Below are 19,431 nucleotides of genomic sequence, written 5' to 3'. Positions count from 1 at the left end.
AAATAAATAGAGGGACTAAATATGAAATTTGAAATATTTATGGAGAAAAAAACTTATTTAACACTTAGAAAATATCAAAAACTATGTAACCAAAAGAAAACCGGTAACTATTGCATGTCACAAGAGTAAACCATTGGATGAAGGAGGGTTAGATATATCATATATTACTCATTTCTCTTAATAAAGCATCTAACCTAAACTTTGCTGGGAATTGGTGAATTCAGATCAAGATTGGGATATCCTGCTGAGGGATAAGGCTATTAACCTCAATTCTACTATAAGTGTCTTTATTTTTAACTTTAACCGAAGCATTCCATCCTCAGTTCAGCTTATATTTTCCGACAATTGAACCAATTAGTATGGAAAGTCACAATTCCATATGTGCCAATAGAAGACACAATAGTTTGGCCTTGGTTTGCTACCATTCTCAATGTCACTCTGCAGTTTAGTTCTATTAATGAGATCTGGAAAAAAAATTGTAGGCATTGGACACCTTAATGCAAGGTGGCAATCAAAGCTTGTATCATTATTTTTAACTATTTGGTATTCTAGAAACCAAGCAAGATTTTAGAATAAGATGATACACTAGAAAGCAACTATTAACATCATCATATCAAGTGTGTCTCAGTCAGGGAACAAGACTAAGAGGACTGCTATGGTAAATATGATAGAATTTTTCATCTTGACAGCCCTCAAGATCGATATTCATCCTCCAAAGATGCCTCTCATCAAAAAAGTTATGTGTGTTGGATCAAAGTGGGTTTTAGAACAATGTATCTAGAGTTTTGATGATAATAAGGTATGAAAGAACAATTTGATACTCTAATGTGTGTTCAACCATAAATTGAATTTTGACTTCGAGGTCAAGCTTTTGGTTATGATACATCAAGCTCTGAATACAAAGAAAAGCAATTTGGTACTCAAAAGAAACATTAGTAACTTCTGAAGAACTAGAAGATTATCTGAAGAAAAGTCAACGAAAAGTCAAATCTCTGATCAGAAGATGCATCAAGTCTTGAATGCTCTAATGAGAACAAGCTCTGATGGAGTCATACTCTGAAGGGAGAAAGTTCTGAAGCACATGTCATCAGTCTGAATGACTCTGACCAGTTTTGTCTTCTTATGAAGGAACGTCGTTTTCAAAGTGCTGATAGTATTGTTTGTCTTTTTTTTGACGACGTGCAGAAACAAACAAAGAACTTCAATGACAAAGAGAATGTAATGGATCATTCACAAAGAATCAAAGGACCCCTCTAGTACTATTCAACGACTTTATTCATTAGAGGCAAAGTTTTCAAATCTGATTAAAACTTCTCAAGAACGAATTTGATGCACTGACACTCTTCAAACAACGGCTCTCTCATTTCACTCCTATATAAGGACCTGAACAATTTGAAGAAATTAAGAGACTGCATAGATTTTAAAAGTGTCAAAACTCTGTCAAATTCAAAAGCGTACAAACACTTAGAAAATTCTTACAAATTGAGCATCTTAGAATTTCTTAAGTGTCGAAAGCTTCTTGAACTTAAAGTTAGTTTAGCGCTCAATTTAAACACATACAAATTTATTTGTAAAACTCTGATTGTATAAGTCATCTTGTGTGAGTTAAGGAAGTCTCTAACTTGTGTGTTGGAGAAATTGTAATCTTGTGTGATTATAGTGAAAATTCCATGGGAAGTGCAAGGAGACTGGACTAACCTCGGAATATGGGATAAACTAGGATAATTTGCTTGTGTTGTCTCTAGCTAGTCTCTCTCTAATTATCTCTTACTTTGTTTTTGTTCAAACACTAAAAAAAAAATTAAGAAAAAAAAACCAACACAATTCAACCCTTATTTCTTGTGTTTTTCTCACCTTCCTTTTGGGAGACACCTATTATTAATATTGGATCAAGGTTTAAAAATAATGGTGCTTTAATAAAAAAAATCTATTAAAAGCTTATTTTGGGGAATATTAAGAAATTTCAATGGTCTCTGCATAGGTTGCTTTGATCAGAACCTTGATACAAACTCTAGCCTAAGCATGGCATTGGGTCAGGATGGGAAGAAGTTGTACCTTCCCCCGTCCCCGTCCCCAATAGGTTTGGGTATCCCCGCACAATCCTGTCCTCACATAATTATTTTTATAATAAAACAAGAAGTTTTTTTAGTCTCGAGGGTAATGTTGTAATGCCTTATCCAACATGTTCATTTTAATATTTGCTAAACTGAATGACTTGGCTGCTTCTTTAAATATCAATTGCAAATTTTATAACATGGAAATACCAATGGATGATAAAGAACTTTTCTACATTGGGAAGAATTTGGTTATGGATTCGGGGTGAGTACATATGTACATGTGACCCGTCAAATACCTATGTTTTAAAATCAAGGAAAACTTAAACTCATACCTAAACCCACATAAAGCAGAGAAAACCCATCAAACCGAGGTTGGTTTGGGCGGATAACCGCATGTATGGCTTTTTTTGCATAGCTAGATTTTGCATTCATGGAAGAAGTCTCATGCTATGTTAGCCATTGAAATAGAATCTCAAAACAATTGGTCAAATATTTGGTTTGAAATAGATTTTATGTTAGTTATGCTTGTTTTTAAGTCTTCTTTATGATTCCTTAGAGCATAAGAAACAAATGGTTTTATTGTTTAGAGCTTACAAAGGGGATGAACTTTATTATTACACACTTTTTTAGGAAAGGAAACTCATGTGCTGACTCTCTATCCAATTTTGGTCTATTTGTCAATAATTCCTTTTGGTGGCAGGACTCGCCATACATTGTTAGAAGTGAGTTACTCAAGAATATGTTGGGTATGTTCAGGTTCATATTTGTAACCTTTTTCGAGAGGGTTGGGGGTTTGTCCCTCCTTTTTTTAAAGGTGTCTCTCCTTTTCTTTTGTGTGGTAGTTTAATCTTTTGTGAATGGAATTGAGTAATGCACTTTGCATTACTCTTGTTTAAAAAAGAAAAAAAAAAATCTAACGGCTAAAATTAGTGGTACATGAGTAAAGATTTATTTGAACCTTCACCTTTATTTTTGCAAGAAGAACTCTCTCCCTATGAGTCACCAATTTTATTTTTTTTTTATACTAAAGCCACCAAAATATTATAGCTATATTTTTAAGATAAAACAATCATCAGTATAATAACTTTTAATTTATTAGTATTTGGTGGTGGTAGGAATCGAACTTCAAAACCTTCTTTAGAACTTCACTTCTTAACTCTCCCACCCTAGCCACCAAGTCAACCTTATACCCCACAAAAAAATATTGTAAATTATAGTTTTTTTTTTTTTTATGGTGTCCGGAATCCCGAACCTTGCATATATTATGCACTGTCATTACCAACTGAGCTGAGCTTACACGGACAAATTATAGTTAACTCAACATTAAAAATAATAGTCAGCCCAATATTTAAAAAAAAAATTATAGAATTGGTTTATTTTATTGCAGTCTAAAAAACATTTTAAATAATAATTTTTTTTGTGGTGTTTAGGATTCGAACCCCAGACCTTACATATATTATGCATTATCCCCATCAACTGAGCTAAGCTCACGGAGATATTTTAAATAATAATTTATGTACATGTCAATGAGGGTGGACATACTGGAATTAGTTATTCTACTGCAATGTTATGTTAGAATGTTTGAATTTCAGTCGAGAGTTTTGTCTATTTTTAATGTTTTTCAATTCTCGAATGTGATTAAGATTGAAATAAATTTATTGAATATCTTTACAAATTAATTTAATAATACAGAAGTTAATATTACATAAATTTTTTTGAAGAACATTACATAATTTTTATTTCCTACAAATCAACCATAGTATGATAAATTAAATATAAATGTTATTAAATAATACGAATTTTAAAATAAGTAATTAAACTTTTATAAAATGTTATTTTAAAAATATTGACCGTAATTTCTTCAACAACAAAAAAATTTTGACCATAATAATCAATATTGACTTTTTTGGTTTGTTTTTGAAGGAATCAATTTGACTTTATTAATGATGATTAATTTTTTTGAAAGATAATCATGATTATTTTGTGTCTTATAGTATTTAATAACAATTTTGACCATAATCTACTTTTTATTATATTTTATTTTGGCAATTTAACTCCTATTTTTTTTTAATTATTTTAGTTTCAATGTAAAAACTAAATTAAGATTAAAATAAAATTATTGGATTTCTTTACAAATGAATTAAATAATAGTATAAAAGTTGAAATTATATAATGCTTTATTCCTACAAATCAACCATAATACGATAAATTCAATATGAATGATATTAAATAATATGAATTTAAATATTGACTGTAGTTTCTTTAAAAAAATAAATGTTGACCGTAATAATCAATATTGACTTCTTTTTTTGTTTTGAATGGAGTATTTATTAAAATTCATTAAATTATTTATAATTATTTTATTAAAGATCCTAGTGGTGACTAAATATTTCTCTTATAAAAGCCAGAAGGCATTTGCAGAGTAAAGCAACAAAAAAAAAAAAAAAAAACTTATTATTTGTTTATTTCCTTGCAATTACATTGCAAGGCCATGGTTAGGAAGAAGGTGAAGCTTGCTTTTATCTCCAATGCTTCAAGAAGAAAGGAGACGTACAAAAAAAGAAAGAAGGGTATCATCAAGAAGGTGAGGGAACTCACTATTCTTTGTGGTATTCCAGCATGTGCTATAATTTCCGATCCTTTTGATTCTAAAACAGAGGTGTGGCCAAATCTAGATGGAGTCAAACAGGTGCTTGAGAGGTATCAGAAATCATATATGAAAGATGATAAAAAGAATGTGAACCAAGAAACTTTTCTTTTGCAGCAGATTACTAAAGCTAGGGAACAACTGAGAAAGCTGACACAAGACAATCGTGAGAAGGAGCAAAAGATTCGAATGAAAAATTACATGCAAAACATGCCGGATGATTTGACCGTTTCAGATTTGAAAGAACTTGATAAGATAATTGAGAAAAATATGAAGGAATTGGATGAAAAGATTGTCGCACTTAGTTTATCAGATTGATGTTCTCTAAAACTTTATGTTGTGATTTTGATTGATGTTATTTCAATCAAAAAATTATAATAAAAGAATAAATTTGTCAAAATAAAAGTTATTATATATCAACTGTTTTTTGCTTGTTAAATTTTGCACACTTAAATGCTTTATCTGACATTATCAGTTTTTCCTAATGATAACGGGTCAATCCTTAATCTAGTATGGAATCAGGCATGTAATTTATCTTCTATTTTGTTTAAGGTTGTCATTTTTATCTAAAACAAAGTAGAAAGCTTAGAAGACTTTAATTCGCAGTTTTTTTTTTCATCGTCTTACAAGATATTGTGCTTGTTTCTCTACGTACGTGTTTGTTGAATTATAACATTTCTTTGTTATCTTAGATGTTTAAATGATTTCTAGTTTCTAAACCGACCATGTACAATTTACACTAATTTATAGTTTTTCACCTAAACGCGGAACTCATCTTGAAATGAAGTCGAGATTGAATGATAAATGAGATATATTGCGGAACTAATTTATATATTTTATAAATTAATAAATAAAAATACGAAGGAGAATAAGTACATTATGGTGCAGAAGAAGGCTTGTGGAATTACAGAATAAATAAAGAGTAACATTCTGTACGTAACTAATAGCTTGTCAACAACATATCTTCCGCAAATTCAAATACTTGTATGCCAAATGAAGCCAAAGTTGCATTGAAATTAAGTGTCTAATTAAGAGAGTTATTATCCTAGAAGACATGGCAAACATACATGTTCGTGACAATTATCTAATTTTTTTAATGGAATTGCAATATGGGCTGCTTAGTACATTTTAGAAATCAGATCTAACATATAACATAAGAAAAGTCACAAAAAATTTCTTAAGTTGATGTTTTAATGACAACAAACTTAATTGAACATAGACATGAAAATGATTCTAATATATGTTATTTTCTAACAAGTTTCTTTGAGTGTTCTTTGAAACAGGATATTACAAAAAAAAAATGCAAAGATATCCAAAGAAGCATGATTATTGACATCAAAATGTGTTAAGAAGGACTTCAGATTTATCAGAAGTTCTTCAGAATGAGATCATAAACATCTCATGGGAACATCAGAATGAAGAACAAGATTAACCAAGGATATGAGAGATCACGAGTAAATCTCATTAACAAAATACTTCAATAAAAAGGAAATTTAGAACATGCATTAGAAACACTTCAGATTGTATCTTAGGAAGATCATAGGCACTTCAAAATGGCTAGTTCAATGCAGATCAGAATCGGTGTTCAAGAAGTCAAGATAATTTTTTTTAAGATCATAATGGAATCAAGTGTGCGCGTAAGAGTGAAGATTAGGTAGATCATAATTTCAAGTTAGAAGCACATATATAAGATTGAGATACTGAACATTAGAAGCAAGATCAGTATGGACTTCAGAAGGAAAATTTAGAAAACATCAAAAAGAATGATGAGAGAAACATACCCAAAGGTATGTTAGTGGATAAAGTTCAGGGATCAGAAGCTGAGAAGCAAAGCATAAGGCATAACATCAAGTATTTAGAGAAAATTGGTCATCAAGGCAAAGCATAAAAGACAATAATAACTGATAGTTTTCTAATGGCAATCTCCTTGCTTGATCACCAAGAAAAAACTCTATAAAGATAACCATGATTCAAAAGAGATAAAAAAAACTCTCAACTCACGTCTCTCAACAAGTCTTTTTGCAAAAGAGAGTCATACATTAGATCTAAAAAAGATTAGAAGCAGAAAGAATATATTGCTTAAAAAATATCAGGATCCCTTCTAAAATTGAGATTCATTCTCAAACATCAGATAGAAATCCTAAATATACTCAAAACTCTGCTGTATCTTTAGCACATCATTTCAAGCGTATAATTTTTCGATACCTTTGATCGGATATAATTTTTCAAAATGCTGATCTCTACTTTCTTTGGTTTCCTGCTGATTGTATATCTTCAGATGGTAGCAAGGAAGATAGTTTTACACCTAAAAAGGTGAAGAAATAGGCATTTAAGCACCCTGAATGCACTCACAAGTGCCCATACGCACATGAAGGGGCGCCAGGCACCCAGAGTTGGCACAGAAGCGTCCAGGCGCATGGGATGGGACGTCAGGCGCCTGACTTGACAGGCATATGCGCCTAGCGCATGGTTTCAGGTGCCCAGCACCTGTTATTTGCAGGTCAAGCCACTATTTTGTGGAAGAAAGCCTGCATTTTTAGCCCAAAATCAAGTGGAAACTTTCCCTATAAATACCGCCTTTCTAATTTATAATTTCTCGTTCAGAACTGGAGCAGTTCAAGAGGAAGATGGTCATTAGGAGCTTTTAGGAGGAGTTTCTCTCTCCTCTCTCCAAGTCATTTTAGGGTAAGTGTTATTTCATTATTTGTAATTAATTAGATTTGTTACGTTTTGGGTAACTAAATATTTTTAGGCTAGGGTTCTAAGAAGAACCTCCATTTTTTTATTGGGTAATTATTTAATTTAATGTTGTTTACTCAGATATTTTATGTTCGCTATGTAGTTTTATTGTAGTGCGTAAGATTTGTTTCCTCTGTAGCGCAACCCTAGTTTAGGCACTAAGGTGCTGGAAGGGCCTAATATTGATATTTATATCGTGATGTTTATATATGTCTATCTATGAAGTAATTAGTTAGTAACTATTGAAAGATACCGAAAATGAGTTGACCCTAGTAGTAAGTACTTAGGAGGTAACATTACTATTATTGAGTAAAATTTGTTGAACCTGAGATGTAACTAGTTAGTAATTAAGGAAACAAGTGACTTCATGACTTAAATCAACCCAATAACTGCATTCTCCTCGCACATTCGTAAGGTAGGCGTTGATAGGGCTACCTGTTTGTAGAACTACCGAGAGGGATGATGTGCTATGTACTCCTAAGATTCATATATGGGAAAACCTTTAGGAACATTGGGCATCATACCTTTGGAAATTTAGGAACGCCAACTTAAGTTTATGTTTCAATTACCCGTGAGAGAGTAAGACCCCACACATAAGGATCACATGACCAGCAGGTGCAACTCAACATGCGGATGGATAGACCGAAATCAACCTAGAGAGTAAGACCCCACACGTAAGGATCGCTGTGCGACCAACATGTGCAACTTGACAAACCGATTAGGTTATCACGTCCCGACGAACTCATCACTTAGATAGTCTACTTAGAATAATCTAACAAATAAATAAGGAGAATTCAAAGAATACTGACCGCTACTAACATTTTTACAACAAAAACAGGTAACTTGCTTTGTTCCAAACATATAAAAATTGCAAATATCTTAACCATCACTCTTTATTTTATTGTTTTGTTCTCAAATAAGTAACACGAATGTTTTGGATGAAATGACAGTCATTGTGGATATAATATTCTACTTATCACTTTATTACTTGGTAAACGATTTTGTACATTTGTCTAATTCGACGATCAAAATGAAATACATAAATAATTAACTTATAACTTATATTAACGAAAATATTATTTTTATAAAATTAATATTTAAAATTTAAAATCATTTGACTAATTTTTTTAGCAATTTTATAATTGTGAAAAGATTTTCATTTCAATGTAAAAACTAATATATAAAATATAATCAAAATTTAATTAAATCTATTGGATAATTTACAAATTAATTAAATAATATAGAAGATGAAATTATATAATTTAATTTTATATAAAAATTCCAACATAATATGATAAAAATATATATTATTATTTTTTTGAATGATAAATATTAATGATAGTCAATAATATGAATAATAAATAAGTAATTTGATTCATATTAAATTAATTTTTAAAAGCATTCTTAAAAAAAAAAAAAAAAAAGTTTTAAAAGCATTGACCATAATAATGAATATTGATCTTGACCAATTATTATTTTTTTTGGCAAAATTACACTTTTAGTCCCTTAACTTTATTTTAAGTAACAATTTAGTCCTTTATCTTTTTTTCATTTCAATTTTGTCATTTTGATCCATTTACATATGAATTTTTAAGCTTAAAATTCATGATTTTATTTTCTTATGGTCTTTCAGTCTTCAAATCTATGATCCTTGTTTATGTTTGCATAAGAATATTTAATTTGAAGCTTGAAATTGTATATGAAAATGGACAAAAAGGACCAAATTGAAATGAAAAAAAGATAAAGGACCAAACTGTTACCTGAAATTAAGTTAAGGGACTAAAAGTGTAATTTTGCCTATTTTTTTCTATCTTATATTATTTAATAATATATTTGACCATAATATTCTTTTATTATATTTTACTTTTCACATTGAAGCTCCTTTTTTATAAGTAATATAAATTTTTTTTTAAATATTATGGTTTATCAACAATATATTTAATAATATATTTGACAATAATATTCTTTTTTATAAATAATATATCAACAATTTTCACATTAATTTTGCGCACTCGAATGCTTTATCTGACATCATCAATATTTCTTGTTGATAAAGAATCAATCCTAAATCTGGTTTGGTATTAGGCATGTAATTAATCTTCTATTTCGTTTAAGCTTATCACTTTCATCTCAAACAAATCAGAAATCTTAGAAGAATTTGATTCAGAGTTTTGTTCAATGTCTCACAAGATATTTTCCTCGCTTCTCTACTCGTTTATTGGAATGTAATCTTTCTTCTTCTTCTTTTTTTTGACAAAAAATAAATAAAACGATATTCATTCATTTAAATTGAGAATACATCAGATATAATAACATTTTCAACATCACTAAAAACGTAAGAGTGAATCTGGGAACAAACTCACAACACTTAAGTTAATAGCATACAACGGCAACGCCGTACTCATACAAGAAAACACAAGAAAACACAAAAAACATAAACTGAGATCAAACGAACACCACATACGCGAAATCAAACGCCACATAAGACGACGAACAATACAACGCCATACTCAGACGAGGAAATCACAAAAAACACAAAATAAAAAACTTGATATGTGTGAAAACCACTTATTTAAATTAAAAGAAAGGGAAAAAAGATGCAGACGAATGATTCTAAATTAAAAAATGACCTAAAATCGTCCCTCCTCGATGAACTGGACATGTACAATTCTCACTAATTTCTAGTTTTTCATCCAAATGGGGAACTCATCCAAAACTGAAGTTTAAATTGCATGATAAATGAGATGGCTTTGTTTAAACGGATACCTATATTAGTTTATGTTTGTAGGCAAGAAAAAATTATTTATATTTTTATAAATAAAAATATGAAGGATAAATCAAATGCATGTAAGGTGAAGGCTTGTGGACTTAAGTGTATAAATAAAGAGTAACAAGACATACATAACAAACAACTTGTCAACAACACAGATTCTACAAATTCATACACGTGTGTCGAATGAAGCCAAACCTGCATAGAAATGAAGTCTCTACGAGAGTTATTATCCTAAGACACGGGGTAAACATGCATGTCAGTGACAATAATCTAATTGTGTTTATAAACAAGGGTCGAATTGTAATAAGCATTGTTGTTAAAATCCCGACTTAAATCTTAAAATTTGGGATTTTGTGACTTTCTTCACCTTCAACGATTCATATCATGTAAATAGTGATCTTGTTGCATTAGCCACACAAATGTTAAGAACTAGTAATATTGACCCCCAAAAAGTGAAAATGTCCAAACAAGATATATAGCCCTAGTTCAAGTTCCACATCTTGTTAATTAATGGTATAATGGTTGTTCCAGATTATAATGAAAACATTAATTTGAAGTCGAATATGACGGGTGTAAGTCCACAGGGTTACACTATGGCAATGTATATGTTGTGAATAGAAATGATCTAAATGTAAATTTTCTCATAATAGGGAAACTGAGATAGGATATTTTTATTGATCAAGAACAATATTGAATGAGATTCAAATTGATGAACAAGTGTTTAATAGATTTGTTCTAGATCGTATCTAACAAATTGAGATCCCAAGAGGGACTATGGTTCCTAAACTTACAAGGTTTATTGGCGATACTGGATATTCAACCAATGAAAATATTTCCAGATATATACTACAAATTTGGGAGAACTTGTTCATGATGAAGGATTGAAAATAGAATGTTTCCCCAGTTCATTGACAAAGAATGCTTTCACTTGGTTTTCAATGTTAAAACTCAATCATGTGTATAATTGGAACCGATTTGAAATAGATTTCCACTGTTAATTTTATCAATGTGACATGAGATTCAATCTCACTTATTTTTTTCAATGTAAAGAGAGAATTCAATGGATTTGTCGATGATTATCTTTCTAGATTTAGATAGATGAGGGTCAAGTGTTTCACAACCATCCTAAAAAAAGAGGTGATCAAAATGGCAGCCGATGGATAATTAACCATGACCGGGAGACCTTTCTTGTTGGGTGTATAAATTTTGTAAGCCAGTGCATTAGAAAAATTTTGTAAACAAGAAAGGCCTCCATAAAACTCGTCGATACCCAAATGAAAATTTATACTTTCTTGTTGGGTGTATAATTTTTGACTTGAAGGTTAGTGGTGTATTTGATCTTCAGCAAGTACACTTGTTGCCTTCTTTATGTTTTTGTGATTAACACGTCTTTGTTTTCTATTTCTTGTTTCATCTTTATAAATTATCTATGTAATTTATAAATTAATTGTTTCCCACTATCTTTATTTTGTCATTTTTTTAGTTATGAGTATGCGTTCATTGTTGGTCAAGCATGTAGTTCTTATTGTCTTTTGGTGACAAAAGTAAGGGCAATATGATTAGTATTTGTGATCAACATTATTTACCAATGAAGGGGACTCTTGTTTGTCTTGTTTCCTCTAATGGCTCATTATCTTTATGGTGGTTATGGGTTTCCCTATAACTTTTCTGGGTATCAATGAGATTCTCCATTACGTTAATCCGAAGGAATTGGCGGCGCAACATTTGATTACCATTTACCTCTAACATGGACGTTGTAGAGAGTGTCCTGTGTGGTTGAGTTGGGAGTTACATCTTCTTCCAGTGGTTCTAGGCTATCTGGGGCCCTTTGTTGTTTCTTTTGTGTAATGTTTCTTTTGAAGTAATCTCTGAATGTTGTAGGATTACGTTATAGTACTCGATTTGATGCATTATTCTATGAAATGATCTTGCATAGTGATTATGATACGACATGTATTGAAGGAACGATTAAGCTTCATAGGAGTTTTGCATCTACTATCGTTTGGAGTTTCATGTCTTTGATTTTGTGTTTCATGTGATAATCTTTGTGCCGAGAAGGACAACGACGTTAGTGATGCTTCGAGTTTCTATTGTTGTAGGTGGGTTTAGCAATCTCTTAAATCATGAATAGTTCCCGAATCACTTGTTGTATATTTCAGGGCAATAAATAACCTAGATCAAGAGAACTTTTTATGGTCTCCAACATAAATATTTTCCCTAGATCTATATAAAGATTGTTGGCTTTTCATCAAGATTCTAGAAAGTGTGTTATTTTGAATACATTCGGAATTAAAAATCCTAATTTCTATTATCATAACCCTTTAAATTTAAAAATATTATGAATTACAATTGTGCATGGTGGACGATGATAAGTAGGATTTGCACTGATCATTGGTTCTCAACCATTGTCAATCTGATTCTGCTCACCGATCACCTTAGTTTGTTGTTGAATTAGTTTGTGCATGTCTTCGAGGCGCATGTGTGTACCAGAAATGTGGGGTCAGGGAGGAACTTCCTCAGCCAACTAGTGACAGACTCCTTGCTCGCTCGGTGTTTTGTGGGGAGGAGGATGTAGAGGAATCAAGATCGGTGTGACCTCCGGTGATCTCACTCTTTCAGTGGCATAGTAATTAGGTAAATTGTAATCCTCGTCAGCATTCAACATTTAACCGTTGTTGTTTTGCCATCTTTTCTAGACAATATTTTGGTGGTTAGAGAGTGAAAAGGATTTGAGAGAACAATGTTATGAGAATTTTTTTTAACCCACTTTGATTGTTGTAGTGGTGTTGGCTATTGACTTTGGAGTGTGATCCTTTAAGGTCTCATGTTTGATTATCTCCGATGTCAAATACGGTAGGCTAGTTTGGATTTTTCCAAAAAAAATAATGTAATATTTTTTTTAAAAAATTTAACTAACTTGAATGATTTTTAGCATTGGGGTCACATTTTAGCACATTGTCTCATGGAGTACTGGAATTTATTTTTTCTTTAAAATTACGACCATAATGTCATGAGGTTATTTGCAAGAATTGATTTGATGGTTATTCGTTTCCATCTTTTTCTCCCCTCGCTTTCTCTGTTTTATCATGTCAAGTTTAATTTCTTTTTAGGAAAAGGCTATTTCTCTAGAAAAATAGTATCAAGAATTTTTCAAGACAAAGCTGACAAGTTTTAATTGCATGATTGATTTGTTCACTTCCTATTTTTCAGCCACACCTCCTTGAATTGGGGCAGATAGTGCATTGTGATTGGCTGCTCTTTATTCTTGAAGAATTCTTGATGTTATTTTTCTAGAGATATAGCATTGCTCTTTTTTTTAATGGCCATGTCAAGTTTGTATATATTCTACTTTGGGAAATGATGGATACAGTGACAAAATGTATTAAGAAAATTTTAAGACAGTGTTTTAGGGTTAAGCTAAATTTGGTTTTGATTTCACTTGTGTGTGTGTGATTCCTACATAAATTTTCAATTACTTGAGTAACGAACAAATTATTTCCTATTTCTGATGATGAAAAATTGAGTTCATTAAGCTAATAATAATCAAGGGTAAAAAGTTTGCTTCTAGGGACAAAAGACTACTTAGTAAGAAAAAAATTCACCCTGATCGCATTTAAATGCAATATCTTGTTTCAATATTAACCCCTCTAGATCCTTAAAAAAAATTTCCCTTTATATATGCATTGTTTAGCTCACAATCTTGATAGATTTTGTACTTGGTCTTTTTCTTTTTCACTTTCAATTTTCATAACCGTATTTTGTATATATACTAGTTTTATCTATTTTTTTCTCTTGTTGGTCGTGTTATTGATTATTAGAATGTATTGAAATATAGTTTCCAAGTGTGCAGTTTTTCTTTTAAAGTCGGTTGTTATGCATTGTTATGGTAAAACCATACCACATTTTATTCATATATTTGTTGTCTAAAATAGTGTAGGTGACACTGACAGAAGAACGGTTTTCTTTAACTAATGTAGAATGTCTCAATTTATGATTTGGATATTACCGCATTTTAAATATTACCAAGCTATTTAGCTCACAATCAAGGTAATGTTGTTGGAGGTGGTGGCGCTGTCGGAGGGTACGTAATAAAAGCCTGGGGCCGGAGGGGTATAATACCGCATTTTCAAGGCTTTATGGGGTGTTTATGGGGTGTGCTAAAAGAAGACATCAATGTAACGATTCAAGAATTCCATTACAAGTCTAAACATCTTATCGTATTTTGTTACTTAGGTTCCAAAGACTTTTAGTTCTCATTCTTTGGGTGAATTCCTACTAATTTCATTATGGGAAGTCTTTACAAATTAGTAGCAAAGGTTCTGGCAAAGAGGTTAGCGGTGGTAATGGATTCATTAGTGTAAAAACAACATTTCGTGTTCATTAAGGGGATGTATTTGGTGGATGGGGTGATAGTGGTAAATGAAGTTGTGGACATTGCAAAGAGACCAAAGAAATCATGTTTAATTTTTAAAGATGATTTTGAAAGGTATACGACTCGGTAAGTTGGAAATTCTTAGATTATATGATCTTGCGGTTTAGTTTTGAGGACAAGTGGAAAGGTTGGGTGAAGGCTTGTGTGTTTTTGGGGTCGTTGTCGATGCAGGTAAATGGTGGTCCAATGGAGGAAATTGTAATTAGTAAGGCGGTTAAAACAAGAATCGTCTTGTTTTACTCGCTTATGGGGAATCTCATAAGAAGAAAAACAATTGTGTCAAAAATGGTGGTTTGGGTGGAAGATAGGTGGAGTTGGACGATTTCTTGGAGGAGGCCACTCTTTGTATTGGAGGAAGAAATCGGGAAAAAATTATGGAAACAAAGATGCTTGGAGTTGTGAAATTGATAGTATGGTAGATTTTAGGTAAATGTAATGTATCTTCATCTTTGTAACTCTATCTTTCCTCCTTTAGATTCGATAATATGTGGAAAGTTCGAAAAAGTTTGGGAAAATTTTGCACCTTCCAAAGCGGTGGTTTTCTCTTTGCAATTATTATTGAATTGTCTTCCAACAAGAGGTAATAATTTGAAAAGGAAGGATTTGGGTGTTGCTAGGGATGTTGTTTCTGTGATCACTTGTTCATGACATGCAAATTTGCAAGTAAAATATGGCATGAGGTTTTTAAATGGATGGTGGTGGTATAATTATGCGTACGGATAACATTACTACTTTCTTAGATATCTTTGCTTCTTTGGATAGAAGGGAGTTATGTTGATTTGGCACACGACTCTTTGACTCATAATTTGGAAGGGGCGGAATGTAAAAATATTTAAAGCAACAAACTCAAGAGTAGAAGAGGTGGTGGAAGAAATCAAGAAAGTATCTTGGTTATGGTTTTTGGGATATCCTTGCCTTTTCTATGAATGGTTTTCAATTCCATTAATGTTTTTGGAAAGATGGTTTTGTTGGATGATTAATCCATTTTGATTACAGCAGAAATTGGGAGGAAGTGATTTGGTGTATAGTTGCAATCTGCAATATATTTAATATTATGGTATATAGTTGCAATTCAATTAATCAATTATTACAGCTTATGTTTACATGAATAATGCACATTTAGTAATGCTGATACACTCACCTTTGTCTCTGCTACATATAGCAGAAAGAAACTTTCTCTCATTTTCGGTTTTCTATTTTTTCTTCTATACACACTTATCTAGGTTTCGATTTCAGCTTTTTCTTTACTTTTTCCCTTGCTGATTCAGCCACCATATCAGATGCATCTTTTTTCTTTTTGCAATAGGTCCAATGTATGGACCCCAAAAGTATAGCCATACTTTATAGTTATATTTTGGGATAAATATTTTTTAGTCCCTATAAAGTTACAAATTTCTAAATTTTATTCAATTCATTTCTAGTCCCTATAATGTTAAATATTTTTTCTTTTTGCAACAGGTCCAATGTCTTTGCTTTTTGTTTCCATAAAAGTTAACTAAGAACTAAAATTATATAAAATTTATGTAAGGAATAAACTTGAAAATTATAAATTGTATAATATTTAGCCCTTATATTTATACTATCCATAACCATAGTGAAAAGTGAAACATGGGGTAGTGGATCTTGTGACAGAAATCTTAAATTTAGATATCTGAACATAACGAAGTACAAATACTAATTAGCTCATGTTTGAAGCATTTTCTAAGTGCCAAATACAAGTGTTATAATATGCAAGTATTGATGAACCAGGAGTACTATTCATTGAAGCATCCATAAAATCTATGCCATGACTGCACAAATATCAGTAATGGACTGATTTTGCATGAAGGATACCTTTGACAAGAAAGAAATAATAATTTTGACCTAAATGTACATGCATGCATGCACAATATTTGGACTTGGCTAGCTATATTGGCAGGTCACAGATAAATACGCATTTCCAACATGTAAAAACCATAAAAACACCCTGATATATGTATATAAGAAATCACTTATATTCTGTAAGAAATAAGTTTGGTTATTCATTCTCTTCACTCTGTCTCTCAGTTTCAGACTCTCATCAAATCATCTAAATGTGGTTTGAACTTTGAATTGCTTTCACATTGTCTCCTTTAAAAACATGAAAAGGAAATTGAGTAAAAAAACATGACTGTTATATAATTAAAAGTAAATATAGAAAAAGAAAACAACAAGACATTTTTTCAAACCAAACAACTTACTATGGCTTAGTATAATCATCAACAAAGTTGCAATTATCTCATACGTAGATAGGGAAATACTTCCTGATTCAATGGTTAAACCGGCCTCGCCTAACTGTGGTACTTGCATGAGAAGAAGAAAGTCCAATATAGCCAAGGAAAAACTTGCCGGCCGGAGAATATGCATGCATGAACATGAATGATCATTTGCCTTTGCCTTCACTAACGCCGGCCGGCAAGTCATCCTTGGCTGTACTACACTCTCTGCCTCTTCATGTAAGCTCCTCTTAGGTGTCATATATGCTTCTTTTTTTTCTACTTCATGAAGCTAATTGATCACTATGGCTATTGTATAATCATATATGTCTGATATGATATCATATATATTAGATTGTGCATTCACTTGTATTCTAAAAGTAGCAAGTGGCTATATGATATCTGCCAACCAAAATGACAGCTAGATTGCCATGTTGCCAAATTTGTCCAAAACCATGCTTGATTGGGTAGAGAAAATAGGGGACCAATTCAAGCAATTTTGGCCCACATTTTTTCCCTTTTTGTGTCATCCATATCATCTATGTTATTAGGAAAGAAAGATAGGAATCTTGCATTGGCATTCAATTTTGTGTGGGTAAAGATTGTGACTTGTTTTTGGTTTGTTTGTGTCATGAAGTTTGTAAATTTTAATAATTAATTGCCAAGGTCATGTTTGAAATCACTTAGAATTTGACGAAACCACGATAGTACCGTGATTTTCTCAAAATTTCAAAGCATAACACTTACAAAAACAAAATGACACAACAATGTAATTGAGTCAAACTCATTGTCAATACAAACATGTATTAAGTGCCGGTAAAAAAAGTTTTAAGAGCATAAGGTTTGATAGGGACCCTTGACAAGTTAGAATCCCTAAAATGAAGGGATTGTAGAAGATTAATAGTGATGCGCATTTAATTTTTAATGGCCAAGTATGACATCTATGTCGGACACTATATGCAACATAGTGTTCTTTTCTATAATTAGGCTTTAGGGGATTAATTAATCATATTATTATTTATGGATAAAGTTTATGACACGATGTTTCCTTTTGATTTCATTTTCAGATCATAATTATTTCTTGAACTTTAGCTTCTTCATTATTTTCTGCTTTATCCCAAAGAGGATCACCTGTTAGCAACAAATTAAATTAACTTTTTAGAAAGCATTATTCTAATGTTACTTGTTTTAGACTAACATTTTTCGAGTATAATTGACAGACATATATTTTGAAGCATTCTTGCAAAAGCTAGAAAATTTGTTTATAGTGCGATATATGTAAGTAAAATTAGTGGCTTATGGGGATTTAATTAAACATTCCTATTATTGTATATAAGAGTTTAAAGGGACACACTCTAAATCAACTATAGACATGTATCAAATGAAAATTCACTATTATAATTATATTGAAGTTGGATTTGAGTCTCACATTAGCAAGGTCACTTGACTATTATAATTATTGAAGTTGGGATCAAGTCCCACATTGCCAAGGTCACTTGACAATGAAATATATAAATATGTTTCATCACCTTCACTTAGTAAGGTTATCTGGGGCTTCAGAATGATATACTATCATAAAGTATTTGGATCTCCTGATGTAACTTTTTTTTGGTGAGATTGAAATATTAACTTTTGTATGAACCTAGTGGTAAAATTAGATGTCAAAATAAAACTGATTTATACCCATAATATATACCCTTAATCTTTTACAATAATCCAGTAACTAAACTATGTCTACAATTAGTCTCAATCTAGCATAGGAGATTATGAGCCAAGCAATTTCTGATCTTGATGATAATGAAAACATGAGGGACCCATAATGCTGGTTTTTAGTCCTTTTGTTAAGAAAATCCATGATATGGATTGCATGTGTATTCTAGTACCCGTTTGTTGACTGATCAGATCATCCATACATATCTTTATGCCCCCAATTGCTTTCATGCTTTAATTTTATAGTGCTCCAAAAAAGTTTTATGTCGGCGTTGCATACGTTAATTAATTATCACCTTAACATTGGACCATACCTTTTGCAGCTCTCCTTATGTATGTATATTGGATGACACAGACACAGTACTCACTCTTGTCACATTTCATGCTTTCGGTGTTTTTGTCTTGTCTTAATTCAGATTAATATGTTGTTTATAGGGAAAAATATGTGAAAATGGGATGCATGGCAATAGCATATCAAGTAATTATATGGGTTGCATATTTCTAGCCAAATTTTCTTATCTTTAACTTATGCTATCAAATATGGCTAAATTGATAGCTAAACATTAACTCTTTCAAAAGATTTTAAGTGGGGTATAGAAATTTAGAATACGAAATGGAATATCTCATTTGGTTTTCAACAATAAAATTAATTAAGATCTAGTATATGCAAATAAAAAAAGCTAAATTATCTTCTTCAAAAAAAAAAAAAACAAGGATCTTATTAGTGTATCTTCATGCAACAAATTGATTATGTTATCTTTGCCGACTCTGTATCATTCCAATTTTATCGGATGTCCCCGAAGGGACTGTTATCTTTGCCGACTTGATTCACCTGAAGA

The 19,431-nt window shown here is 31.5% G+C and overlaps 1 protein-coding gene and 1 long non-coding RNA gene across 2 annotated transcripts; one reads left to right on the top strand and one right to left on the bottom strand.

Annotated features, from left to right (window-relative positions):
• The first annotated feature begins 4,548 nt into the window (after positions 1-4,548).
• On the top strand, positions 4,549-5,022 carry LOC25484529 (agamous-like MADS-box protein AGL80). The gene has a single exon (XM_013613374.3). It carries the CDS (start codon positions 4,549-4,551, stop codon positions 5,020-5,022), a length of 474 nt encoding a protein of 157 aa, XP_013468828.1.
• Positions 5,023-16,267: 11,245 nt separating this feature from the next.
• LOC25484527 (uncharacterized) lies at positions 16,268-17,180 on the bottom strand. The gene is made up of 2 exons (XR_003008798.2): positions 16,868-17,180; positions 16,268-16,757 (listed from the first exon to the last, which is right to left on the bottom strand). It is a non-coding gene; the product is annotated as an uncharacterized lncRNA (long non-coding RNA).
• Between the last annotated feature and the right edge of the window lie 2,251 nt (positions 17,181-19,431).

The sequence above is a fragment of the Medicago truncatula genome, chromosome 1 (genome assembly GCF_003473485.1).
Source record: "Medicago truncatula cultivar Jemalong A17 chromosome 1, MtrunA17r5.0-ANR, whole genome shotgun sequence".
NCBI classification, from domain to species: domain Eukaryota; kingdom Viridiplantae; phylum Streptophyta; class Magnoliopsida; order Fabales; family Fabaceae; genus Medicago; species Medicago truncatula.
Note: the sequence above shows the minus strand (reverse complement) of the source record. Positions and strands in the feature narration are given on the sequence as shown.

What these genes read in the sequence shown, in the direction of transcription:
- LOC25484529 (XM_013613374.3), top strand. Translation starts at nt 4,549, where the DNA reads ATGGTTAGGAAGAAGGTGAAGCTTGCTTTTATCTCCAATGCTTCAAGA.